The sequence below is a fragment of the Lutra lutra genome, chromosome 1 (genome assembly GCF_902655055.1).
Source record: "Lutra lutra chromosome 1, mLutLut1.2, whole genome shotgun sequence".
In the NCBI taxonomy this organism is placed as follows: domain Eukaryota; kingdom Metazoa; phylum Chordata; class Mammalia; order Carnivora; family Mustelidae; genus Lutra; species Lutra lutra.
Window position 1 is genome coordinate 153325798 of NC_062278.1, and position 27080 is coordinate 153352877.

Consider the following 27080-nt stretch of genomic DNA (forward strand, 5'->3'; position numbering starts at 1 on the left):
ATAGCTTGCATTTACTGAGTATGCATTATGTACCAGGTTCGAACTAAGTGCTTTACACACAATATTTCTGTTTTCATTAGCCAGCCTCATTTTAAATTCTAGACCACAAATCTCAAAAGGGCAGTCAGCACCTCACTTCTTTCTGTACTTCCTAGGATGTTCTTTTTCTCACTACAGTGATGATATCAGACCTTTTCTTTCTTTGCAAAACCCAACTTCTTCCCCTATATTCATCCCAGCTGATAGGCTTGCTCATACTTTGTTGAGAAAATAGAAGCAATCAGATGGGAACAAACATCATCCAGCCAACTAAATCTCCAAATCTCCTTGCATTTGCGCTTCTGCTCTGTAGTACTTGCCTCCTGTTACAATGGATGAAGATCACCTACTTTCCTCCTTTGTCTTTTCTAGGACTTTGCTCTTGGACAAATCCCCTTCTCTTGCTTTCATTTATAATGTCTTTCTCTCTATAGTATAGTTCTACCAGGAGGCAAAAACCCTCTAACAATTTCCATTTTGAAAAGACAAAAATAAAAACCTCCCTTACCTCATTCTTTTCTTGCCAAGACCGTTTCTCCAATCTTCCAAAGAGTTGTTTTTATTACTCTCTCCACTTGTTCAAGACCTATCTCTCCTAACCCCCTCCAAACAGGCTTCTCTTTACATAACCCTGAGACCATTCCTCCCTGAGTTTAGTTGACCTTCATATTGCCAGTTGAATTGTTATTTCACATGGTTGGTTTTTTTTTCCCCCTTACTTGACTTCAGTATTTGATGACGTGAACTACTCCTTTCTTCTTTTGGTTTCTATGACATCACCCTCTCTTTGTTTTAATCTATATCACCTGTCATACTATTTCCAGCACCTTTGCTGACTCCTTATCTGCTCAGACTATGCCAGTGTGATCATTAAGACAGGAGGAAAATCAGAAGGTAAAGTTTTGAATACCAAAGGAAGGAGGTGTGGATCCTAGAGGCTGAATAAGAGTGGTAGTCACCAGCAGAGGACAGTTGAATCCAAGGGCCTGGTAACCTCACAGATGCATTCAGTGGCATTATGGTGTCAGTTTAGGGACAGAGCTGAAGTAGAGGAGGTAGTTATTCCAAACATTTGGGAGACAAGGGAGGGGCTCAGATCACTCCCAGTTGGGTTATACTGGTTATAATAAGCTACCAGCAAGAAGGAAATGCATTAGAATTCCCCCTTGAGCTAAAGAATAAAGAGAGAGAGGAAATTATTCTGCATCAAAAACACCTTTGAGGAAGGGAAAAAAATGTGGCCAATTATTTAAATAAAACCATTCAGCCTTGAGAAATGGGTAGGACACAGACAGAGTGTGAGAAAACAAATTAAGTAAAAGAAAATCTGTTAGTTCACCTCACCTTAATTCCCTTTGCATATTAGTCCTCTTTAATGATAATACTCCTTAAGAGAAACAGGAAAATTTGTAGAACTGTCAATAAGAGCAATTGGTTTGGAGGGCAAGATCATTCTAAGCAAACAGAATAAGATTTGTCTTCATGCATGAGCTAGGATGTTGTGAAAATATTATGAACCATTGGCCATAAACCCAGACCCCATGTTTTATAGCCAGGGCGCTAAGTTATAGTAGTGGTGGAAACGCCACAGCCTGTCTTCTTTAAGTTACTCAGAGTGATAATTTTAGGTGTCTTTCAGAGTAGCTAATTAGAAAGTATGGAGATTGCAAAACCAGTTCAAACAAAAATATGAGCAAACTTCAGAGTAAAAGAAAGTACTACTATATCCCATACCTGTTTCACTGTGTCAGTTAATACAGCTGCCACTGACCCAAAAGGCCTAGCAGGAAATCTGGAGGCCTTCCTACCCTTCTTCCCTTCTCTCCACTCTTTCTGCTTGGTTCTTTGAGTCAGTCACCAACCCTTGAACACCTGCTTTCAGCCTCATTATTGCTTTGGGCCTGGATGTGGAGGTGATTATGTCATTTGTGGGTCCCTTCCCTGCCTCCACACAGACCTTCGTTCTTGAGTACAACCAAGAAAGACTCTAATGCCAGACTCTCAAGTAAGCAAGGCTTTCTTAGAAAGATCAAAAGCGAAAGTACACTCTCAGGATGGGAGAACAGGCAGGTCCAGACATGGCAACTGTACGAGTGGTTGGGGCTGTCTTCTCCTTTTATGCTTGTGTTGTTCAAGGGACAGCTCTAGAGCAGTCTCTGAGATTGCTTCCAGTCATCTAAGGGATTCTTTCTACTTGTTGAGAAGGGGAGTTTGGGGCCCTACATAGTCCTTGTCAGATATCACGACAACCTTCCCTCTAAAGGGGGGTAGAAACCACAATGTAAATGTATTATAATGAAGCTATAGGTTACTTTAGGGCAGCAGCTATAAAGAAAAGTACAGGCGGGCTCCCTGGGCTTTTCCCAGCTCTTTGTGTTCTGGGGATAGTTGGCAGTTTCTAGATTTTTAAATTATTTTTAAAGATTTTTTTTATTATTAATTAATGTATTTACTTATTTTGGATTTTTATTCTTAGTGGCCAAAAAATTCTGTTCCTTGCTCATACCCAGCTAACTGCCTGTTCTATCAGATGTGGAGTAGGATTCTGTAAAATATTAAAATATTGGTAGGGAAGGGGGACTGGCATGGGCTGGCACATGTATTCTTAAAAAGCATCCCAGGGGATACTGTCACCCACCTCCCCACAGTTAAGAACCACAAGGTGTTAAATAAATTTTCATTAATTCTGTGTCTTCTCTTCCTTCCTAAAGTGTAGACTTCCAGAGGATTATATCTTTTTCTTTTTATCTATCTGGTCCCTGTCAAAGGGTAGACACTAAGCACATGCTGCTGGATTCAGTGAGTGAATGTGTGTTTATAATCCACACCTAGATATCTCTATAGAGATGCTCCAGATGTGCCTTAAACTCAACATGACCCCAAAATGATCTTTTTATCTGGATTGTGCTTAAACTTGTACTTCATTTCTGTGTTGGTTGGTGGAATGGAGTTATGCAGTCTCAGCCTTTCCAGTGTGTGTACAATTTGAGTGCTCAGTAGCCACTCACTTTTTCTCTTAAACTTCTTGTTTCTTGAGTCATTATTCTCCTCTGGTTTTCTTTCCACCTTTCTGGCTACTCTTCCTCTGCCAGTCCACAGGTCCAGGGCCCTTGGTACCAATCAGATTTTATAAGGTCCCCCAGTGACCTCATCTATTTATACATTTCCACTTCCATCCATGTCCCACTCATTCTCTGATCTCCACCTCCAGCCCTGATCTCTACAAATGTAGATCCACCTACCTCCTGGACCTCTCCACTTGGTCAGTATCTCAAATCCAACATATCCAAAAAGGAATTTGTCTTCCCTCAATATCCTCCAGATCAGTGAATGGGACCAATATTTTCCCTATGTCATACCTCAATCTTTTTCACACCCCATATCCAACCAATTCCTGAATCCCGTTTTTTACTCTAAAATGTCTCCTAGATTCACCAAAATTCTCCTTTCTCCCTGCATAATCTAAGCTGTCTTGTTTCCTTCCTGGACTCTATAGGAAGTCTCTAAATTAGTGTATCCACAGTCTCCTTGCCCTGCTGTCATGTATTCCTTACACTAAAAAATTCAGAGCAATTAAAAAGAATAAACTCATAAATCTGACCAGGCCACTTGCCTCTCAAACTTTTCAGTGTCTTACTTTTAATCATGGACTAAAGACAAAATGCACTGTATCAATCCAGACATGCACATAAATGGTGTTTATCTGTGATAAATGGAATGATGATGGGGGAACATGCAAAATACTCTGTGATGAGAGGAAGGAGGGAATCATGCAACAAGGTAGAAAATGATATTTTAATAGTGAATTCCAGCACTCAGCTTAGGTGCAGAGCTTTCTCTGGGTAAGTGCTTGGGGCAGAAAGTGGGACACCTATATGCTGAGTTTTCAGTGGGGCCAAGGCATCACAGAGGCCTGTGGAGTTGGCCAAGCAATCCTGGGGATCAGAGAGGAGGAGGCAGGACATAGCAGGAAACTGGTGCTGTGTGGGAAGTCCATTTTGGTTGGAAAGAGGACTTTTGGAAAGGGAATGCCAAAATGGAATTTTCAGCTATTAGGTGATACGCCCCCACCTACTTCCCCACCCCACCCCCAACCCCTGCAAGTTCCTGCTGCCCATCAGCCCTTCAGTGATGTCCATTATTAAGGGATGATTGATTGTTGTCTTTGTTGTTTGAATGAAAATAGTGAAGGGTTACACTTCCTGTCTGGATTAATGCAGTGCAAAATAGAGCCTGCAACAAAGGAGAAAAGATCAGAAACTGTGGATTTTCATAAGCACAAACTCACAGGCTTCTGGGAAAGGCTTTGGGCTTCACAGGAAATAGAATTAGGGGTTTGAACCTGTGTAGATTTGAACCTAGATTTTGAGTGGCATGGAGTCTACTTCCACCTCCAACTGTCTGGGTTACATTACAGTTCTCCTAGGCTGGGAGGGGTCAGAACCATCATACAGGAGGTGACATTTGAGCCAAGCCTTCTTGAAAAATAGATAGGCTTTTCACAGTAAGAGAGAGGCATTCCAGGGGCCTGAATATAATATGGGAAGACACAGAGTTGAGAAAGGTCTTATTTTTAATGGTTTGTGACCCACGGAGTGTAAGTGGGACCCTGCCAGGAGCTGTGATCCAGAATTCCCATAGGGTACAGGGCTGTGACAATGCCTGGAATAGGCTTTCCAACCATATATTTTTTTAAGATTTTTTTTTTAAATTTATTTATTTGACAGAGAGATCACAAGTAGGCAGAGCAGCAGACAGAGAGAAAGGAGGAAGCAGGATCCCTGCTGAGCAGAGAGACCCATGCGGGGCTCGATCCTAGGACCCTGGGATCATGACCTGAGCTGAAGGCAGAGGCTTTAACCCACTGAGCCACCCAGGTGCCCCCAACCATATTTTGATCTGTAATTTTAGCATTAGCTGAGATGTATATTTTCTCCTGCAATCAAGGTCTGAGTGGAGGTCAGGAGAGCAGAATCTTAACTGCTTCAAGTCAAGAAGAGGTGTCTTAATCCTTTGTCATCAGACAGTTCAACAATCGATGGGCACTAAACTGACATTTGGCCAAGTGACATCAGCACAGCCACTGAACCTCAGATAAGCAATATTTCAATAGCCCATGGTCACAAGGAGGAATTGCTACTGGACACAGAAAAGCCAATAACAGTGTCATTCAAAGACAGAAAGGAACCTTGATTCTGCCAGACTGAGGAGAGCAACCCATTCATCACCAGGATGGTTCTACAAAGACCCAAATTACAAATGGGGTGGAAATGCTCATTCACAGAATCTGTTCTCAGCAGAGCATTTGTGACACATGGGCTACATTTATCAGGGCAAAGAATACTTGTCCAGCCTTACCCTTTTGAAGACTGGCCCTTCCTCAAAGATGGAAGTCTTTTTCTGACTTCTGAGTGAGTTTGTCATGAAAAGAATAAAATAGTAGGGAAGAATAAACTAGAAAAGACAGGCTTGAAAGTCAAAGTTATTATCATTATGAGAAAACAGGAAGGGCATGTTGAAGATGGAAGTGCAACAGAAAATACTTACTAACCCCACTGCCTGCAAATTGCCCTTTTATCTTCAATTAAGAAATGGACATACTGCTCTACGGGCAACAATTACATGCCTTTTCATCCTATCACCTTACTACCTAACCCCTTATGGTTGTGGCCCATCATGGCTCTGGGCCAGCATTGTTCCTTTTCATTTGATACCACAACACATGGTGAAGAACATGGATGACTCTCATGGTCTTTAGGCCACCAGATACTCAGTCCTGCTTCTGTAACCTTCTTGGGAAAGTATAGACTGAGAACTTGGCAAACTTGTTGGGGCTGTCTGGGAAGTGCCAAAGACATACTCTCCAAATGGCTCTGATTATAGCAGAGTACAGACTCTCCTGGACTTATGGAAGATCTTAAGAGATGACGGATGTGCAATGTTCATTGCACTTTGCCTGCACAAATAGACTTTCTAGAGGTTCTCAGGTTAGCTGGGCTTGTGAACAGCTGAGCCTACCTGACTGGGGGGCTTTGGGTGCTATAAATCAAGGGAGGTAGAGCTGGGTAGAGCTGTTGCCTGGTTCACCTGATTGCCAATGCCACATGGCTTTCCCTCTACTAGCAGAGATTTAACTTGGGTTCACTTCAGAGAACTGCAAGGACACTTGATGGAAAATCCCCACACCTCAAGGCCACCCACTGGGTTGTTTCTGGACAAAAATAACCTGGTGTCTTTCAGTAGTTCAGTTAAGGGAGTTGGATAGTAATAGACATTCCCTCCCTGGGCTGGGAAGGAGAGCAAGGAAGATAGCAAGACAGACAGAAAGCTTTTCCCTGAAGACATGGGCAAAACCCATCCCAGGCCAAACCAATAGATTGGGGCTCTCAGAATGACCTCCTCACCTCTGTCCTGCTTTCAGCTGCCCTTCAAGCACTGGGTCAGGTCCTGAGAATTAGCACTGTCCCTGAAAGTACAGGGATGGGGACCAGCTTGGGTGGGGGGAATTTGAGTCATCAAAACTATGCTAGGGCTTTCCAACTAGTAGGTGTTCTCCAAGCCTTTTTGGCTATATGCTCCATTACAAAAAACTGACAATGCATGCTCAAAATAAGTATATTTACTTGTAAATTATTTATATGTACTCTCACCTATCATATATTTCATATTGGAAGACTTACTTCCGTATAAAAAATAAGTATAAAAAGAAGTTTTAATATTTCCTTCACCTGCCCCCAGCTGCCATCTCTACACCCCATGTGTCATCTGTACCCCACTCTGGATGACTACTTTAATTGTTAAGTTCCCGATGTTCTAGCTTTTGGTGGGCAAAGAACAAAGAAGAGGGATCCACTCGAAGGAAAGTTGGGTCATGGATGGGCACATAGGCTGTGTCCAAAGAAATCAGTGAAATGCGTGAGCATCTCAAAGTTCTCCCACCTTATCAGTGATGGCAAGAAGGGGTGATTGCATCCAAGAACTCTGTGTTAACTCTCGCTCAGTCTGGAGACTGTGTTTTAAGAGGCCCAGCTAAACTAAACCAAATTTACTGGCAAATTCACTGGGACCTATGGGTTGTGAGCGTCTATGGATACAGGGGCTTGTGCTTTCAGACTCCAGGGAACAGATGCCTACATGGTTTATTGCCCACTGGACTGCCCTACTGTCTCTAGGAGAGGGAGAAGGGAGAAGTGAAGGTTTGGGGGAGCCTCCTGCTGCTCCATGCTGGTGTTGAGATTCCTCCTATGCACTCCAGTGCTGTGAGGATGCTCACTGCCTACCTATGGGTGGGCATGAGAGGGACGGCTCCCTGTTGTACAGAGTCTTCAGTTCAGTCACATGGGCATGGGGCAACCACACAGCCTAGATGAACGACGTTTGTTTCAAACACCTGCTCCGTGCCAGGCTCTGGGTGGGACGAATAGAAACCAGTTCCTGAAGAGGCTTTCAGGTCGGTGCAGGAAAACTATGCAAACTTGTGTATGCATCGCAGGGGATGTCTTGGTTTGGGTTTTCCCCAAAGGAGGCTCTGTGTTCAGTAGTTCCTTGGGGAGGTGACCCCAGGATACGTGCTCAGGGAGGGAGAATGTGAGTACACGAAGGGAGGGAAAGTCAGAAGTGAGACATAATGAACAGGGTGCTGCTGTGGGTAACTGGCCTCTATCTTGCAGGGGTCCCTCTGAAGGACTCCACGGAACCTGGGAACCTTGCTGCTCAGGTGTGGCCAGCATCATTGGCATAACCCGGGAGCTGGTGGATTGCAGCATTGTGCACCTTCCTCCCCAACCAAGACCTGCTGGAGCAGAATTTGTTTAACCTTAACATTGGAGAAGCACTATCTTAAGAAGCACTATCTTAAGGCTTTCATCTTTATCAAACATGATGGCTTTGATATAAAACATCGTTGTCCGTAGGACTTGATTCTTCCAAACTGGATCCCTCTAAATAACTTCTTTGAGGTTTCCAATGTTTGAAGTGGATATTAAAGTTTTCTAGTCCCTTGAAATCTCTTTAAAATGCAACTCCATGTACCTGCACTTTGTCATCATTATAACTCAATTGTAGAGACAGAAGGTTCACACAACCAACTGTTCTGTAAAATGCAAATTGTGCATGGGAAAAACTTCCCCTGGGAGAAAATGGAGTAGTTGCTGTGCGAGAAGTTATTTTTAAAAGAACACACCAAATGTCTCCCGTGCTTTCGTGTTTTACCAAACATTTCAATGAATCGAGGACCCTTTGGAAAGATCAATACACACACACACAGAGTGAGAGCAAGAGCAAGAGAGAGAAAGAGAACAAGAGAGAGGTGCTACATTTTGGGAAACATGTAAACATAACAGAAGTTTCATATATAAATTGGAAATGTCAAAACCAAGCAGGTCAATACTTTGCTTACCTATCCTTCATATTGTCATGTGATTTTTTACCTTTGATAGCCACTCATCTTCATTTCACCCTCAACAGAAGGATTAATCTAAGGTGTTAAAATGTATTTTTCAGAGAGTGTATCAGTTAGTCATTCCCATGTAAAAGACTACTGCCAGTCTCAGTGGTTTAAAAGATGGATGGTTTATTCTTGCTCATAGGTCTAAAGGTTGGTGGGGTGTCTCTGCTGATCTCAGCTGGGCTCAGCTGAACTTGGCCACAAACCACAAGTTGGTTCGGTCTGGATCTGTTCCTTGGACCAGTTGGCTGCTTGTGGCATGTTCTTAAAGTGGGAATGGCAAAATGAAAATGGACAAACCCAACTCAATAAACATATTTGAAGCCCCTTAGTAGCTCTTCTGTTAACATCTGATTTGCCAAGGCAAGTCATGCGGCCAAGTCCAAACCAAGGGTTGGAGGATACAGTCTGAATGTTTGAGTCCCCGCCCCCTGCCCAATTCATATTTTGAATCCCACTGCCTCAGGTGATGGTATAAAGAGATAGGGCTTTTGGGAGGTGATTAAGTCAGGAGAGATCTATCCTCACAACTGGGATTAGTGTGCTTTTAGAAGAGGATCCAGAGTGATCTCTCACCTGCTTCCAACATGTAAGGGCATAGTGAGAAGCCGGCAGCCTGCAATGGCTTCTGGTAGCCCCCGGCCATGTTGGCACCCTAGTCTTGGATTTCTAGCCTCCAGAACTGTGAGAAAGAATTTCTGTTGTTTATGAACTGCTCGGTCTCTAGAATTTTGTCATAGCAGCCCAAATGGACTAAGAGAAGTATGTTCTACCAGTGCTAAGGCAAGTCACATGACCCAGCCCAAAGTCCAGAATAGTGCATGGCTCCCAGAGTGAGGGTGAAAAGGGAGTGTGTACTTGTAGAACAATGATCTTTCTGACTGTCAGTGGGAAAAGTGGGGCACAGCATTTTACCTAAGTCCTGGTGCTGATATTTGAATGATTTTCATGTCCTAAGAGTAAAAGTACCTATAATATATTATATATACTATATATACACATTTACTATAAATACCTAAAGTATACTATAATACCTATAGTACTCCAGGATTCTGCTGAGTTTCTTCACGGGTTACTCCATTTAGCCTTGTAACAACACTAAGAAGATTTTTATCTTCTTATCTCACATATAAGGCCATAGGCCACAGAGCTAGTACATGGAAAGTCTTAAGAGTGGAGCCCGTTTTTTCTGGCAGCCTTCAAGTATTTGAATATTAGGTCACGTTATTATTTATGTATTTTTTTGTCATGGCAAATCAAGCATTTATCTCTTTGGGGAAAATATCATTGCTACACTGTTCCTATTTACCCCAGAAGCAGGAAGAGCTGCGCATCATTCTTGATGTTCAAATTGTTTGCTCAAATGGATTCTCTTGAATATTTGGATGGATGAGGCAGATTGGTTGCTCAGCAATGCTTTGGGGGTTTTTGGGCTAGAGAGGTGGAATGTTCCTGCTGCTGGAGTGTGACTGGACTGTCTTCACTGTGTTACATGTCCAGCTGTCCTTTGGGATGGGGCCGTGGGGAGGGAGGATGGAGAAATCAGGAATTCCAGCCAGGAAATGCTGCCTGAAGAGGACTTCAGATGGGTCTACAGATGGTGTTCTCCCCCCTTCTGAAATACCGTGTCCACCTAAATGTTAGCTTGTTTGCTCTCGGTGCTTAGCAAACACTGTTGTGCCAGACACATGTGTAGTAATGTAGAGAAAGTAGACCGAGCACTGGGGATGACTGGGTGACTCCCATGAATCTGTCTTTTTTTTTTTTTTTTAATATTTTTATTTATTTATTTGACAGAGGTCACAAGTAGAGGCAGAGAGAGACAGGAGGAGGAGGCAGGCTCCCTGCTGAGCAGAGAGCCCGATGTGGGGCTCGATCCCAGGACCCTGGGATCATGGCCTGAGCTGAAGGCAGAGTCTTTAACCCACTGAGCCACCCAGGCGCCCCATGAATCTGTGTCTTAACAGGTGATTCTGATGCCCACTCAAGTTTGAATATGACCGTGTTAGGCCACCAGGTGGTGAAGGCCAGTGGCTTCTGTCCATATTATTATTATTCACTCATTTATTTCCAGTGGGAGGAGGGTTCCTACTCCCCCTTGGGGATGGCAACATCCAGTGTCAGGACAGGCCAGCCTCAGAGAAGCAACAGTTGTCACTGGACCCGTGAAAGACTCTGGGAGACTCAGGGTCCTGCTTCCTGTGCAGGGGCCTCTCTGCCCACGTCCAGGCTTCCCTCCAGGGTCCCAGTGTTCTCAGCCTTGGCACTGATCACATTTTGTGTGAGATAATTCTTGGTTGCGGGTGGCTTTGCACTGTAGGGTGTTTGGCAGCATCCCTGGCCACTGTCCACCGTATGCCAGTAACAACCCCCCGCCACGTTATGACGATCAGAAAGGTCTCCTGGGGGAGAAACCTACACCGTTCCCCTCCTCCCCCTCTGCTTTGAATACTGCGCTCTCAGGACAGTGAGTAATCCAGAAGCAAGTGGTGTGACTGGAAGGAACGGGGATGTAAGGCAACAGTAGCTTTGAAGGTTGGCCCCTCCAACAACTAAACATTGACTTCTTTCCCTGTCCCCTCTGCACTCCCAGTCTTCCCCAACCCAAAAAAGCGCACACCCACATACATTATTTTCATAAATGACTTTTACTTCTTTATCATTTCTCTTGACAGTAATTCTTGGCAATGTGCATATAACATGAAGGCAAGCAAAACTTTCAGAAGTCATCAAAGATATGGTCCTATTGTCCTCATTTTCTTAAACCATTAAAATATTTTCATTTATAAAAATTAATCTAAATATAAATATTGACACTGAAGATCAAAATCACTTGATGACAAAATAATTCTTCTGAAACTATAACATATACTTATGGTTTTTAATAGTAAATTAAATCTTTGCACTTATTTGGCACAAGGAAACCTTTATAAAATTTCAAATGCCATAGAGCAGGCTTCTTCTTCTTTTTTTTTTCTTTTTTCTTTTTTTTTTTTTTTGCAAGGCTTACACAGTTTACACATTTTTGTCAAAGAAAACTGAATATTTTAACACTGTAACACAACAATAGTTGCTTTTCATGCCTCTTAAAGAAAACATTCTATTTGGAACTCAGATCTTTTTTTGTTGTGTTTTTAAAATTTGTATTTGTCTGCTTTGAGTCACACCAACAGAAAAAAAAAGCCAAAGACTTAATTTCCAAAGAGTCATTTCTGTTGGGTAATACATACACAGCATCAGCAGGGAGTATCACTGGAAGAGAGGTAGACCCCCGTCAGGAAGGGATCATAACGCACATCTCAGCAGCAAATCAGATCTGGGAATGTGCGTAGCAGCTAAAGAATGTAGAAGTTGAAACAAACACGGAGTGAGGCTTTTGTGAAGCTTTCTAATTAGACTTCGTTTCAAGGTGTGACTTGGGCAAACTAATCTCTTTGGCCCCCTCTGTTTCCAAATCTGAAAAATGGGGACACCTACCAAAGAGGGTTGCTCTAAGTGTTAAAGTTAGAAGAAACTGCCTTCCTGAAAGCAGTCACTTAATACATTTCGGTCAAACTATCCCCTTGCTTCCCATGATTTGCTTCCTTTGATTCAGAATGTCTCAGGGACAGACTTAAGAAAGATTGTAAAATGTGTGAAAGGTGTGAAATTCCATTCCATTTGTCTTTATAAACACACTCTACGTAATCACGCATTTGAGACCAGGAATGTGGAGCTCACGTCAGCTCTTGTGTGCACTAAATTCAGTTTATCCCTGCTTTTTTATGCCTGTTTTTCCCAAGGTGATTCTTTAATCATGTCTGCTTTTAAGGTCATTCTATTACTTTTGCTGAATATTTATTTGGGAAATAAATTTTGGAGGACAATTTCTCACGTGGTTATTGTCTGCAAGAATCCATTTACCCAAACCCCATTAGACGCATGGCCATTGCTAAACCACGTCATGTGGATTCTGGACAGTGCCCTAAAGTTAAGCCAATGGTAGGCGTTCTCAAGTTCCACCCCCCTTCAGAGTGAAGAGACTGTCCGTAAGTCCAGGGAAGAGCCCTGAATTCTCAATGAGACCTTGTTTCAGATAGGCCTGGACATGGCATGAGTGAGGCAGAGCTTCCACTTCGTGGCTTGTGATGGCAAAGCGATGGGAATGACTGGCTGTGCCGGGTGCGGGGGAGGTTGGAACTGCCCAGGAAGGAGGTGGCTGAAAGGCAGCATCCTCTCTGGGTGCACGCTCCCCAAATGGGACAGTCCTGATGTTCACTACAGGGGCGTCTGCACTTTTTTTTCCTTAGCACTTGTGGGACAAAGATGCTTGTGAGAGATTAGCAAGACCTGATGATGAATTAAATGATGATACAGATCTCCCTTCCTTCCACCCCCCAACCCCCAGTAGTTTTCCTTTGGACAAATAACTGTTGGCACGTACTTCTACTTGAATGAGAGGGACCAAAAAAACCCAAAAAACCAAAACCCAAAACAATCTTAAAGACAACACACAGTAGCAAAGCGGATAGGGAAAAGATGCATCTTTTGAACACGGAGCTCTGCTGTTGGAAGCCAGCATCTCAGTTTGCTGTCTGGGATTCCCCTGGGAGCCTAAGGCAGAGAGTGGGCAAGCCGGCAGCGCCCAAGTCCAGGACTGCTTGCTGGGTGAGGTATCGGGACAGCCCTGTGCAGTGGTGCACCATGGCCTCCCCAGGCCCTCTCCTCGGGTGGAAATCCGCACAGTATTCGATGGCTGTGGGGTCAAGGCACTGTCGTGTACGGCCGGAGGCAGTGGGTCATTGGCAGTGGAGTCCCGGAGCGCTAATACATCACCGCTGACTCCAGAGTAGGCTCCTGTGGGGAGACAGAGGGCGCTGTGGCTGTTTAACACTCTCTCTCGCCCTCTCCTTCTGCCCCTCCACCCCACAGAGAGGGAACAATTCAGTGGCATTTGCTACACTCACAATGTCATGTGGCCACCACCTCTATCTAGTTTCAAAGCCTACTGTGCCTCTAAAGTAAAGCATCTTACCCACCAAGTGCTTTCTTCCTATGGCCCCTCCCCACAGCCCTTAGCAACCACTAATCTATGTTCTATCTCTAGGAAAGGTAATATTTTTAACTTTCTTATTTATAACAGATTCCTTCCCTGGCCCTATTCTTATTTATAACAGATTCCTTCCCTGGCCCTAATGGTCTGCCCTTTAAAGTGCGATAAACGCATCTTTTTAGCTCTTTGAAGTAACAGCCGGGAGCAAGGTAACTGGACTTTAAAAGGTCAGGGATAGTGGCTGAGCAGTGAAGAAGAGGCAGTGCGCAGAGCTGTTGCCATGTGATGCCCAAGAGATGCAGTGATTTGTAACCCCAAAGGGCATGCCCACCATTATGCTGTTACTTGGGGCTCCTGCTCTCAGGGGACAGGGACCATGAGGCGGAGGAAGGGGAAGGGAAGAATGGTGATGCATAAAAGGCAGAAGAATAAACTTGCCCTTGCTTCAATCTTGTCACCCAGATGCCATCTGTCCTCAGTGTAATGGTACCACGGGGTCAGTTCAGCTGGATTATCACTTCCCACGGAAGCCCCACCAGGCATAGGTAGGTGTTTAGTCAAATGATCTGTTAGCCCTCTGTACAAGCTCTCCAGAGTTTGTGCAAATTATCTACTGTCCCTTCCTTTGTGTTTCGGGACAGCTGTTGAACATTTTTTTCAGGAACACAACAAGTAATTAATGACTCACAAGAAATTTAAGGATGAGTGAACGTGGATCAAAAACAGGATATAAACTCTGACACCTCAACCAGACCTTACATTCCTATGTACCCATTTCTAGTTCTCTCGTATCAAACCCTACAAGGAGTTGCGAGGATGTATCCCCATATCAAAGAGGTTAGCAATACCAGGCAGGGTGCTCATCGCTTCTCATTGGCCCACTTACCCGCCAATTCCCTGACCAACAGACTGTGAGACCAGGCAGGAAGGATGCTTCCTGGGGCTCTGATGGAGGAGTTGGGGACAGGAGGACTACAGAATGGAGGCCTCATCTACAGTGCAAGTGATGGTCATCGAGACACAACTTACCATCAAATCCTTGGTGGTGTTTTTCCTTTCATTAGTCCTGTTTGTCAAGGAGCCTTGGAGAACGAAGTTGCGGTTAAATGTTTTCGTGGTGGTCACTGAAGATGCCTCCATGTTTTCAGCTAAAAGGAAACAGATGGAAATAAGTGGTACCCAGAAGCGGGCTGAGTGTTGAGGAAGAAAGACCAGGTGTCCCCGTGACCCAGATTTTGGTTCTAGGTTTGGTATCTCATTCCAGTCTACAGGTATGACTGCAGAAGTTTTAAATTTTATGTTTATTTTTATGATATGCACCAAACAAATTCAAGACTCATTAATGGCTTTCCAGGAAAAGGTAGTTTGGAGATAATCCACCATAGTTCATAAATTCTTTATTTTTCTTAAGGTAGGCTCCATGCTCAGCATGGAGCCCAACACAGGGCTTGAATTCATGACCCTGAGATTAAGACCTGAGTTGAGATCAAGAGTCAGATGCCTAACCAACTGAGCCACCCAGGCACCCCATGCACAGTTTATAAATTCTTATTTGCAATTCTGGAATATAAAAGGCTTTCAAGGTTGAAAATCCTTATAACTTTGGGGCCAAAATTGTCCAGTGGCCAAACCTGACTTACACTGACATATGACCATTTAAAATCCTTGTCCATCCCACTGAGAGTGAACATTCTCATGTTTTGGTGCAAGGATATTAAAGTGTTTATCAGCTGCTGCCCCAGACACCGCGGGGCAGGGGCTATTAGGAAATATGCTGTCCTTGTACCATGTTACTTTTCTAATGTCCAGGATATTCTGAAACATATACTTATCCAAGGTTTCAAATAAGGGGCAATGGATCTGTAATACATTGTAATTGTATAAGGTTTTCAATTAGCAATAATCGTGCCTCAGATAAACCTCATTGGCTATGATACTGCCACTGTGCAAAGCTTGTATAAGGTTTTACGGATTCAAGAAATGTTGTACAAAGAATGGTGGAGCCAAGACTCAAACATATCTTCTGACTGTCTACTCTTCTGATTTGTAGATCTAAATTCCTAGTTTGGCATCATCATATGTGGCTCTTGAATCCAGGGAAATTGTTGAAAACGCCCAGTGGATGAGGAGGACACCACCGGCATTGCTGGAATCCCCTGTGGGTTGTGCACTGTGTTAGATGCCTCTGGTGCCCTGCCCACATTTCCCTGACATGCCACACATTCTGGCATCCAGCACATTCCAACAGCATGCTTCTGCGAGCACTGTCACTTTCTCTTGGCTCGTGTATGGGGTGGGGCAGAAGTACCAGGGAATTAATGCCTCTCCGCCCCCCGCCCGGCCGTAAATGTCAGGGGATGATAGCTGAGAGTTGAAATCCTCATCTTCCTATTCTTTGGGCAGGAGACTGTGAGGTGCCATCAGTACTGTCTCCCAGGGATGTCTCCAGGGCTCAGTCGGTTAAGCGTCTGCCTTCGGCTCAGGTCATGATCCCAGGGTTCTGGGATCCTGCTTCTCCCCCTGCTTGTGCTTGCACACACTCTCTCTCTGACAAATAAATAAATAAAATCTTAAAAAGAAAATACTGTCTCCCAGAAGTCCTCAGTAAATCCTGCTGAGGACTTCTGGAAGACAGTATTTTAGTCTCATTTGCCTGGAGAAATAAACTACAAATTATATTGTGTTGCATTGACTTAATTTCCTTTCCTGAATCATTTCTCTCCTGTCCTACCAGTTTCTTGGAATTGCTTCCCAAATCCCGTCTTTGTCTCGGGGTCTGCTTCTGGGGGATTCAAGTCAAGATAGTTCTTCACAAGAGCACTTCTGGTGAGAACTCTGCCTTAGATCCGGTCCTCAAACTCAGATCGCTGAGTAACTCAAAGTAAGTCAGGCTTATTTCTTTGGTAGTTCTGCGGTTTACTTTAAGCACACCTTTCACTGGTGGGGCAGGCAGTTTCCTTCTCTGCTGCCTTGATGTGTCTATGGTTTGTACCTACAAATAGAACACAGCTGTCAACACACCTTCACAAAGACAAAGATATTTGATCTAAATTTTCCAGGTCGTGCAATATTCCAACAGACGAAGTAAGGGACAAACGCACCTGGTTCCTTTGCTTCTGCTCTCGTTTTCTCGTGAGGCGCACACACGGTGCTATGTTTAATCCGGCAATGGTCAGAGCTGAAATCCGGCTCTCGATATCAGAAATCTTAATGCAACAGAAAGACAGAATCAGTAGGGGGAAAGCACAGGAGGGGAGAATCTTTGTTAGAAATGACAGGAATCTATAATGAACAAATCTGCTTTGATGTATACATTCAACTTCTTTTTTATTCTTTTAAGTAATCTTTACACCCAACGTGGGGCTCAAACTCACAACCCCAAGATCGAGAGTCGTATGTTCTCACTGACTGAGTCAGCCAGGCACCCCTCATTTGTCCAACTTCTACCAAGCCCTTCTCTATCTAGTGCTGTAATAAGAAAATAAAACACAGGCCTTCCTTTGTAAATTTAAATGTCTAGTTTGGTAGCTCTAGAGAATATCAACACCCTTGTCAGGGATATATCTCTAGGGATAAGTGGAAGCCCAGGGCATAATGGGAGCCCTGGCCCAGCATGGCGGGATAGGGGCGGGGGGTGTTCAGGAAGGCTTCCAGAGTGGGCCACACTTGATGCGAGCTTTGAAAGGCGAGTATGATTTGTAGGTCCTTCTTCGTTCTTCCATGACTCCATAAGCCAAAACCACAGCACAGGCTCTTAGGAGGGAGGCCCAGCAGTCCCTGGTTCCAATCCATTTCTTTCATTAAAAGGACAAGTGCCTTGAGAAACTCCCTCTTCTCTCTGGGCATCAGTTTCCTGGACCATAACATCAGACGGTCAGAGAGAGTTCGGTTTACTTTTCAAGAGTCTTAAGGCAGATACAGAGAGCAAGAGCCCAGTCAGTGCCCAGAAAGAACCCTAACCCACCCATGTCCCCAGGGATGGAGAAGACGTAATCCCTGCTCTTAGAAAAGAGCAATAATCTGTGTCGTCACCCTGCTAAGCATTTTGAATATGGGAACTCATTCATAAACCTATGACAGAGGTACCATTCTCTTGGTTCTATGGATGAGGCATCTGTGGCTCAGAAGGATAAGTAACACAGCCAGCACTTCACAGCTGGTCTGGGGCAGAGCTCCGAACTCATGCCAACCCTCATGCTCTTGCCACACTGCCACATTCTAAGAGGACCTGCCAAAGCCTGGCATGGGGGACGCGGGGAGAGGCAGGAGCAGGCTAGCGGAGTGGAAGGAGGATGTGGGGATCACAGCTGCCTTGCTGATCTCCGGACACAGCCTGCACGTTGCCAGGGCTAGGTCAGACAGGGAACCCGAACGTCGGCCCAGCAGCCAATCTGTGTGGACCCTGCGTTCTCTGTCCCCGTCCCTATCCCTCCACTCTCTTGAGCTGCTCAGGATAGATTCAAATTCTGCTGTCATTTACTAGGGACCTCTTCAGAAAGAGCCTACTGGGACAGAGGCTGCAGAAGTGCAGAGAGAAGGACTGAAGGGTCGGAGAATCCCCGAGGTCCATCCCCTATCCCCAAGTGGGGGTAGGGGTAGTCTTGGTCAGAAGAGGAAGAGGAGGAGGGAGGAGGCCAAGGCTGTGCAACCGGTGAAATACTCCAAGCTGCTCCCAGGGGAGACGCTGCGCAGCCCCTGCCCCTCCCTGGCCCCCAGATGCCTTCTTGTTCTGACTCCTCAGATTTCATATTGAAAGCTGCATTCCTTTAGCTTATAGACCAATAAATGGCACAGCCCCCTTAGAAAGGCTGCAGGCTAAACATTTTTTTTTAAAGATTTTATTTATTTATTTGACAGACAGATCACAAGTAGGCAGAGAGGCAGGCAGAGAGAGAGAGAGAGGAGGGAGCAGGCTCCCCGCTGAGCAGAGAGCCCGATGCGCGATCCCAGGACCCTGGGATCATGACCTGAGCTGAAGGCAGAGGCTTTAACCCACTGAGCCACCCAGGTGCCCCAAACTTTTATCAGTTATGGGCAACTGGTGTGGATTAGATTCCCATGGTTTCCCTGGAAGCTGTTTGGATGGAGGCCCTTGCTCATCAGGCCCTGAGAGACGGGTCAATGGGAGAGCGGGCTGCTCACCTCCTGATCTGCTGACTGTCAGGCTCTGGAATAAGAAGGGGTTAATTTTTTGAGTTTTAGATCAGAGGGCACAAGCCAGAGAAAGAGGAAGGAGGCCTACTGAGGGCTGATTTTGCCTACATTTTGTACTCTCTCTCTTTCTCTCTCTTCCCTCCATCTATCCACCTAGTTGTGCTCCATTTCATTCTTAAGACTGCATATCCAATGGCCCTTACACCTGTTAGGGGGGATGACCAATTCAGCTCTGAGTTTCCCAGGAGCCAAAGCAAAGAGATCAGTGTAGGATAAAGACCGAATGCTCGGGGCGCCTGGGTGGCTCAGTGGGTTAAAGCCTCTGCCTTCGCCTCAGGTCATGATCTCAGGGTCCTGGGATCGAGCCCCGCATCGGGCTTTCTGCTCGGCGGGGAGCCTGCTTCCTCCTCTCTCTCTCTGCCTGCCTCTCTGCCTACTTGTGATCTCTCTCTCTGTCAAATAAATAAATAAAATCTTGAAAAAAAAAAAGAAAAAAAGACCGAATGCTCAGAAGAACAGCTTTTCCCGGTACTGAGAGTTAAGAGAGAACTTCCCCTAGGAAACCCATAGAGATGATGCCACATGATATAGTGGAAAGCACCATAGTACGATAGACCCCCGCCCCATGGATCATCCTGCAATCTCCCAGAGCACTGGGCAATCTTGTGCCAAGGGTGATAGAGTCCCTAGACTCTGACCTAATCCAAGAACACAGCTTAGCACATCTACCCTTCTCCGTGGGGACAACTTTGGATGAGAATAGACAACAGGGAGTGAGAGGCTTCATTTTCTGGGGCAGCTGGCAGCAGGGAGAGAGTCTCCATGGTACTGAAGATTCCCATGTTGTGAAGATCTGTAAAGCTGAAGGCAGCGTTGACAACCTCCCTTGCAAATTAAGGACTCCTGTGCAACTGGATATGTGTCTGATGGCAGGACCAACACATTTCTCAGAAAACCACGCAGCACAGCCTGGTACAGAATGTGGCTGTGAGGTCAGAAAGACAGGTTCAAATCCTGGCTTTATCACTCTTTAGCTATTTGGCCTTGGGCAAGTGGTTTAACCTCTCTGAGCCCCAGTCTCCCTAGGAAAGAAAGGGGGAAAATAACAGCTATGTCATGGAGTTGCTGAAAGGATTGATTACAATAATGAGTTTAAGTGTCGAGTACAACTCGTGGCACCAAGTAATGATCACTGAACACTACTGAACACTGAACATTACTGTCATATTTTAAAACGTATAAAGACTAGGCACATTCAAACACAAAGAACATGGTCATTTTGGACTCCAGGATTTTGTGCCGTAAAACATGGTTCCAATAATTTAAGACTAGAAATATCTAGGAGCAGGAATAACTATCCAGTAAAACCCTGCCAAACACCCATACATGATGTTATTTCTTGCTAAACCACTCAAGATGGATTTGGCCCAAACTGTACCTCAGAAAACAAGTGATTTTATTCTACTTTGTATAACTTTGACCATAAATTGATTACATGTCGGGTGGTATTTCTGGAAAATGATTTGTATTTGACGAGAGACGCTCTTCAGCCATTCTTGCTGATAATGAATTGTCGACAGGGCCGTGTGCAAGGAGACCACTCCTAGAACACAGCATTAATTTTTCCATGGGGTGGAGAACGGGCGCCCCCCCATTCTCGAGAGGGCTTAATGCTGCCGGTGGCTGTAGGGATTTTTGACTCTCTAAAACAAAAATATTTATTTAAGAAATAATTACCACTTGAGATCATCATCTTCTCTGTGCACAGGTGGTTTCTACTGACCCCAGTTCCCCTAGGATGCAGTTTTAAGATGCAAGGTCTGTAGAAATTGCACTGAGCCAGAGGTCTACACTGAATGTATACTACAGAGACCAGCATGTCTCATGGACCCCAGTTTGAGAATCAGCGACTTTGTCCACAGTCCACTCTGATTCAGAGTCAGAGGCCATGGGACTACCCACGAAAATGTCAAACTCTTGTCTTCACAAAGGTACAGATAACATCATTTCAGTTCTGAATCCGCCATATCTAAATCATGCAAAATACTGGTCTGTGAAATCTACAATTTCATTTCATTCGTTTATTCACCCCATTTTTATTGAGTGCCAAACCCATGTCCAGTATTATGTTAGGCACTGGAGTTTCTGTGTTAAGCTAGGCAGCTGTAGTCCTGTCCTCATGGGGTTTTTAGTGTATAGAGGGAGAAACTGCCATCAAGTAAGTAATCAACAGTGTGATAAAGGTTAGGGAGGGGAGGTCTTGGGATGGAATGGGAACCTATATAGCCAGGAAACCTACCTGTGGGACAGAGAATTCATCGAAGAGAAAGGTGACATAGGTTTAAAGAGAAATCTGATATATTATCAACGCTGTAATTTTTAAAAGTCGTATTTGATGGAATCCACACAAAAGGACCATGCAAGCATGCCAGAGAACGTGCCAGATAGAAAGGCTCTGCAATCATTCTTGTGGAAGTCAGGGTGCCCTCTCCCCTTTCATGAAGGTGCTCCATCTGGTCAGAGAGGGAGTTCTTACCTGGAGTTCAGCATGGTGGACCTGGGCTGCCGCCGTGGCCACCTGGTCCTCCAGATCTGCCAGCTCGGTCTCATCGGTGCCACTGTGGATGCAGCGGGCTGCATCCTCCAGCTCATTCAGTTGGCCTTCCAGTCCGTACACGGTGCCTGCCGCCAGGTATACCTGCAGGAGAGGCACAGCCTCTGAGCTCAGGTTTTGGAACTGGGATTGGTGGGGTCTTTTCAGGGCACCCCAGACAGAGAACCAGGCTCAGCCTAGGGGGAAAAGTCAGGGAATGCGCCCAACTGAAATGGTAGCATGAGGTCTTACTCCCCTCTCACTGTCAACCACACCTACCACTCCCCCAAACTTTCCTGCAGGAAAAAACAACTTCTAAGCCTTGAAAATATGAAAAACTAGTCCAAAGTACAAGGTGTCAGCTACATAAATTGCAAATTTTTCCAGTGATTATAACAGCCATAATGCCAAGACAGAAGACACAAAGAAAAACCAATGGTGTGATTTTTCCAAGAAAAATTTTGGTTGGCATTTAGCAACTGAAAAAAGAATTCAGAAAACATAAAAGAGATGAAATTAATTTAAAACAGTTCCACATTTTGAGTGAATTAACTCTGATTGATGACCTTCGGCTTGCTTGAAGCTGGTTAAGAGCATTAAGATGAACCTGAAATGTGTAGTAGGAAAATAGTTGATTTCTTAGCAAATTGTGTGATGTTGAAAGAAACATGTCAAATCTATTTATCCGTCAATGAAGACAGTTTTTTGAGAGTCCTCGAAAATTAAAGAGAAAATTAGTAAAGGGAATGATCTGAGGAAAAATTAAAGGGAAAAATTTTGACTCATTAGTTTATAAGGCAATTGCCATACAAGTGGGCAAACAGAAGGTAGAATCGTTGGGATAATTCAGACTGAGGGATGCCAGCCAGGGTGAGCGAAACAAATGTCCTTCAGCCTAGATAGTTACAGGATGTAACAACCAGCTACACAGAATGAGACTGATCCAAAGAAGCTAATTACTTAACGAGCGGTTTTTGAAACTTAATCAACATATGTAAAGCTCTAAACATGTAATCACAGCAATTTAGAGTCATTTGAATGAAAACACACGGTCACACATGCTCTTTTAACTTGAGTTAAAAAATAAAACAGGATAAGCCAAGAGCTTGCGCACACAATTCATGCAAGTGTTTTGCACTGAGGGACACCAAGTGTTGGTGAGGAAGAGAAGAACGCTGAGGTGCTCCTACCCTGTCCGTTCTCTGGCCTGATTCACACATCTGAATTAAAACTGATAATTTTACAAAACATTTCAAAGTGGAACAAAGGAAGGGGCAGGTTTGATGAATGTGCATTTGTGCCACGCCAGGCACGATGAGCTGGGCTGGGGGAGCTTCCCGCAGTGACGGGCACAGTGGACGCCATGTTAAGTGATTCTTCAGTCAGAAGGGAGCCATGAATCAAATGTCTGTCAACAACTGCCATAGTTCCATCTGCCCTTAGTTTTGTCCTTCTTTGTCATATGCAAGAATCAGAGAGCTTCTGTTTCTAAAAGATCCTCACAGTTAATATAAGACATTTATTCTTTGTCTTGAAAACAAAATACACTCCTTTGTTGTTTGTCACACGAAGGAAATGAATCTTTCAAAGCTATTTGAGTGGAGAAAACATTAAGTATTTGTGTCTCAAAAGTTACGAAGTTGAAAACTTCTCTTCAGAGGGGAAGAAAATCGAGGAAAGAGAGAAAGAGACAGGCAGGGAGAGATGATAAAAGGCAAATGATGAGATTAATTTAAATTCAGACTTACAGGGTTGTGCAATGAAACAAAATTTGGAATGATTATTTAAATGAAATGAATAATTTGAGTGAGTATGGCAATAGGGCTAAACATAACTTGTCATAATTTTAGTCTCAAGAACCTTGATTTTTCTGGAAACACACAAAGCTCAACATCATCACATCCCACAGCTGTGTCATCTTAACGGTCTCTTGTTTTGTCTTCAACGTGGTCATCTGCTAATGTTCTTTGTTTCTCTGCCAACTAGTTCCAAGCCTTCAGCAAGGCCAGGATGTTCATCTTTTACTCTATGTTCCCTGAAAGCGTGCTTTCCTTGCATGAGGGGGTGAGGGAAGGTTCTGTGGTTTGGCCCTGATGTGGGCTGAGCAGGAACACCCCAACAAGATGATGGTGCCTAATGGGCTGGTATTGGCGATGATGGTGACCACACATATTTATTGAGCCAGGCATTAAGCCAAGGGTTTTATGGGACATTTCTCCTTCAATGTTCGTGGCAATCCCTGAGGTGCATGCTATGATCATCATCATTGTCTTAAAGAGGAGAACGTTAGATCCTGGAGGTTAAGTGACTTCCCCATGCCTCAAAGCTCGGAAGTGGTAGACTTGGGATTTGAGCTCCTGGGGGCTGATGTCAGATCCCATGTCTTTATCTGCCCTAATACTTAATCTCCCCTGATGCCCTAATACTTAATCTCGCTTGCAACATTATGACGTTTTACACTTGAAACTCTGACCTAAAGGTCTTGAGTTATTGTGGTTGTAGGTCAACCTGATGTTGGTTCTGTTGCTGGGGGAGAAATAACACAAGCTAAAGTGCTCTGATAATGGAATGCTATTCTAGTCTTAAAAAAAACAATCCATTTGAAAGCCATTAACCTGGAATTGCTGGCTGAGTAAAGGCTCGCTTTTGGCAAGAACCATGGCTACCATGTCTGTGTAAGCTATGTCTTCTCCAAACTCCAGCCACTGATGCCCATGACACCATGGACTGGCTCCCTGGTTCAACTCAACTTCCTCAAAGTGGTTCAAGAGACAAGAACAGGTGTTTCACTGAGGAAGGACTTTGTGGTCAAAGCTTCAAGTGTAAAGAAAATTAAACAGGTTTCTTTCCTGCAGTACTTCTCAGTCTTTAATATGCTAACACGTCTCTCAATGTTCCTAGAAAGACTATACATCTTGCTGAAACTGATCTGATTTTATAGTATCCTGTTGGACTTGCCTTCCATGAAACACATTCTAGAGGACTATGCCTAAATGATAGCATTTCTTTGCTTGCTCTGGAAGGCAGAGGACCACCGAGGTAGCCAGGACCATCTCCACAAGGCCCAGGCCCACATCCTCTCCTGTGCCACGGAGAGCACCCGAGAGCCTTGAGAAGGAGGACCAACATCCTCTGCCTGCTCCCAGATTCTGTGACAGAGCTGGGCTCCCTCCTAGGGCAGTTCTACTGTGTCTGAGGCCACTAAAGATACATACCATGGGATATGGTGTTGCCAAAATTACAGGGCAGCACTAAAAAAGAAGTTGGGCTGTTTCTGCACAGCCTCTGTGTTGGGAATTACCAGGTGCCCCAGGCTGTTGGTCATTTAGCAAAGAAGAGAATGAGGAAGGTCTTCCCATGGTGGTGGGAGGTGGGAGGTGTGAGGGAGCCCACTCCTCCCTCCCACTCATAACCCTGCCTAAATCCCACAAGATGGCCCCTGTGGGTCCCTACTCCTCACACCAAGGGTCTGAGAATGGTCATGCCAGTGGTTCTGTTGACCCCTAGGTCCAGTTCCTACCCTTCTCTGCCCCGCCCTCTTCTCTGTGAGGCTGACCTGCGTGAACCTCATCATCCCGGCGCCCTTGCTGGCTGGGATGGGGGTTTGGCCACTGGGAGACAACCGGCAGGAGATGGATGGCAGGAGGAGGAGGAAGTTACTCTCCCGGCCCCTGCTCTCTCCTAGTGCAGCCTTCTTGGTGACAGCTCCCACTAGGGGGCGCTCCTCCACGCTCCTGCTCTCCGTGGACCTCACAGCCTGGGGTGGGGACCACTCCCCCCCCCCCACCCCCAGCCCCGACTGCCACTTTCTGGGGCTACAGCCTCCCTGAACCTTACCCACACCTCAGACAATAGTCCCTTCCTGAAACCGTGGTAGCCAATGTCCAGAAGGTGAGAGTAGGTGTCTCCGTTTCTATTTCTGGCGCTCCCGGCTCCTAGGCACAAAGGAGCAGGGCCGCCGAGGACAATGAAAAACGAAGGAGCGCCCTTTAGAGCACAGACGGACAAAAAGCCCGGGTTTAATTAAATCCGCGGCATCCAGAGGCCCGCTGAAGAATCAGCCCCGCCCTTCGGCTGCTCCCTGAATTCCGTCCTGGAAAACGCGGAGCAGAACCGGCCCCGGGGCTCTGTGATCTTTGTCTCTAAAGAGATAAAGAGAAGAGTCAGCCCTTCTCTGACTCAGAACCACAGAATTCAAAGGAACGGAGATGTTCTTCTGAGGCGCGATGTGGAAAGCTGGAAGGGGAAGGGAGGAGGGGGAAGAAGCAGTTAACTCTTGGGGAGCAGGGGTGCAAGGAATTACAAACCCCCGCCTTAGAGCGCTGGTCCCTGCTGGGGTTTCTGACATCTCACATCGCGGGTTAAGTGGATGTGTTTCCACCGGAAAATGTTAAGGAATCCAAGGAAAGAAACATAGTGTATAATAAAATGATCTTACAAAAGGAAAACTCCCACAAAGCCACTGCATTTTCAACATGCCCCTTGGAGGAAAAAAAAAGGCATGTTGTCTTTGCTTTAAGTGTTCCCTGGGAACCCACAGTCACCTCTTAAATCTGAATGTTTCACGTAATGCATTTTTAAAAAATACAATACTTGGTAAAAAAAAAAAAAAAAAAAAAACCAAAACAGCCCTTTCCTGGTGAGCCATGTCTTGACTTTAACATTTTCTGCTCTGGTGTCCAGGGTTAAGGCTATTTTTAGAACGATCAATACTGAAAGAACCGTAAGAACTGTACTGTAGACATATTTAAAGAACAGAGACCCTCCATGTTACCAATAAAACATGTCTTTCCAAGAAAAGGAGTTCATTCGACTGAACCATGTATCAGGTAAACATTCTTCCAGCACCTCCACGTCAAGCTCTGGGCAAGGGCTGGGGCTACTCAGGGGAAAGATGGTGTTCTGCAGCGATTCATACATCCGATTCCTAATCTGGGGATGACTGGGCTCCTGCTTCCGTGCCTCTCCCCCTCCAATATTTGACAATGTCTGAAGACATTTTGACTGTCATATTTTTTTTAATAAACATTTTCTTTTCTTTTTTCTTTACCTTTCCTTTCCTTTTCTTTCTTTTTTTTTCTTTTTAAAGATTTTATTTATTTATTTGAGAGACAGACAGAGAGAGAGCACAAGTGGGGTGAGGGGCAAAGGGAGAAGCAGACTCCCGGCAGATGAGGGAGCTCGACGTGGGACTCGATCCCAGGACTCTGGGATCAAAACCTGAGCCGAAGGCAGACACTTAACCGACTGAGCCACCCAGGCACCCTGACTGTCACAGTTTGATGTCACTGGCATCTCATGGGTAGAGGCCAGGGATGCTGCTGAACATCTTTCACCTAGAGGACACCCCCCACAACAAAGATTTATCAAACCCAAAATATCACTGGTGCCAATCTAATGGGGACAGATGAATGGATAGAAAGGGCAGTAAAGGGAGGTAAGGGGCAAACAGGCCTCTACTTAGGTTTTATGGGAATTCCAAGGGAGAGAGTCTTTAACTTTTAAGATAAAGCAACTATTGGCATTTTTTAAAAAACCTTAAGTCATTTTGATTTGTTGTTTCAACTTTTTGCAAAAATTACCTGTACTAACAGATCCTGATTTCTGAGAACTGTATTCATGACAGCACCCCACAATCAGGGTTGACTCTGCTGGATCTGGAAAGATGGAACCACCTGAGTCCATGGGCAGGACTATGCCCACTGGTGACAGAGACTATGGCCCGAGTGGCTACTGTCCCAAGCTCTGTGCCGCCCCCTAGTCTGGAGTGTTGGGAAATTCTCATCAGGAATTTATTAAAACACTCAAGAATGAGC

The 27080-nt window shown here is 44.9% G+C and overlaps 1 protein-coding gene and 1 pseudogene across 8 annotated transcripts in view; both read right to left on the reverse strand.

Moving 5' to 3' along the window:
- Positions 1-12289: 12289 nt before the first annotated feature.
- MYRIP (myosin VIIA and Rab interacting protein) overlaps positions 12290-27080 on the reverse strand; it is a 409223-nt gene continuing 394432 nt past the window's right edge. For all 8 annotated transcript variants that reach the window (XM_047739949.1, XM_047739933.1, XM_047739939.1 and 5 more), the window contains 5 exons: positions 21208-21369; positions 16619-16723; positions 16449-16509; positions 14547-14665; positions 12290-13321 (listed from right to left, as the gene is read on the reverse strand). In XM_047739949.1, coding sequence (XP_047595905.1) covers positions 13289-13321; positions 14547-14665; positions 16449-16509; positions 16619-16723; positions 21208-21369 — 480 coding nt within the window. In that variant the 3' untranslated portion in view covers positions 12290-13288. The remainder of the gene's footprint in view (positions 13322-14546; positions 14666-16448; positions 16510-16618; positions 16724-21207; positions 21370-27080) is intronic.
- LOC125089430 (uncharacterized) lies at positions 15345-15471 on the reverse strand (annotated as a pseudogene).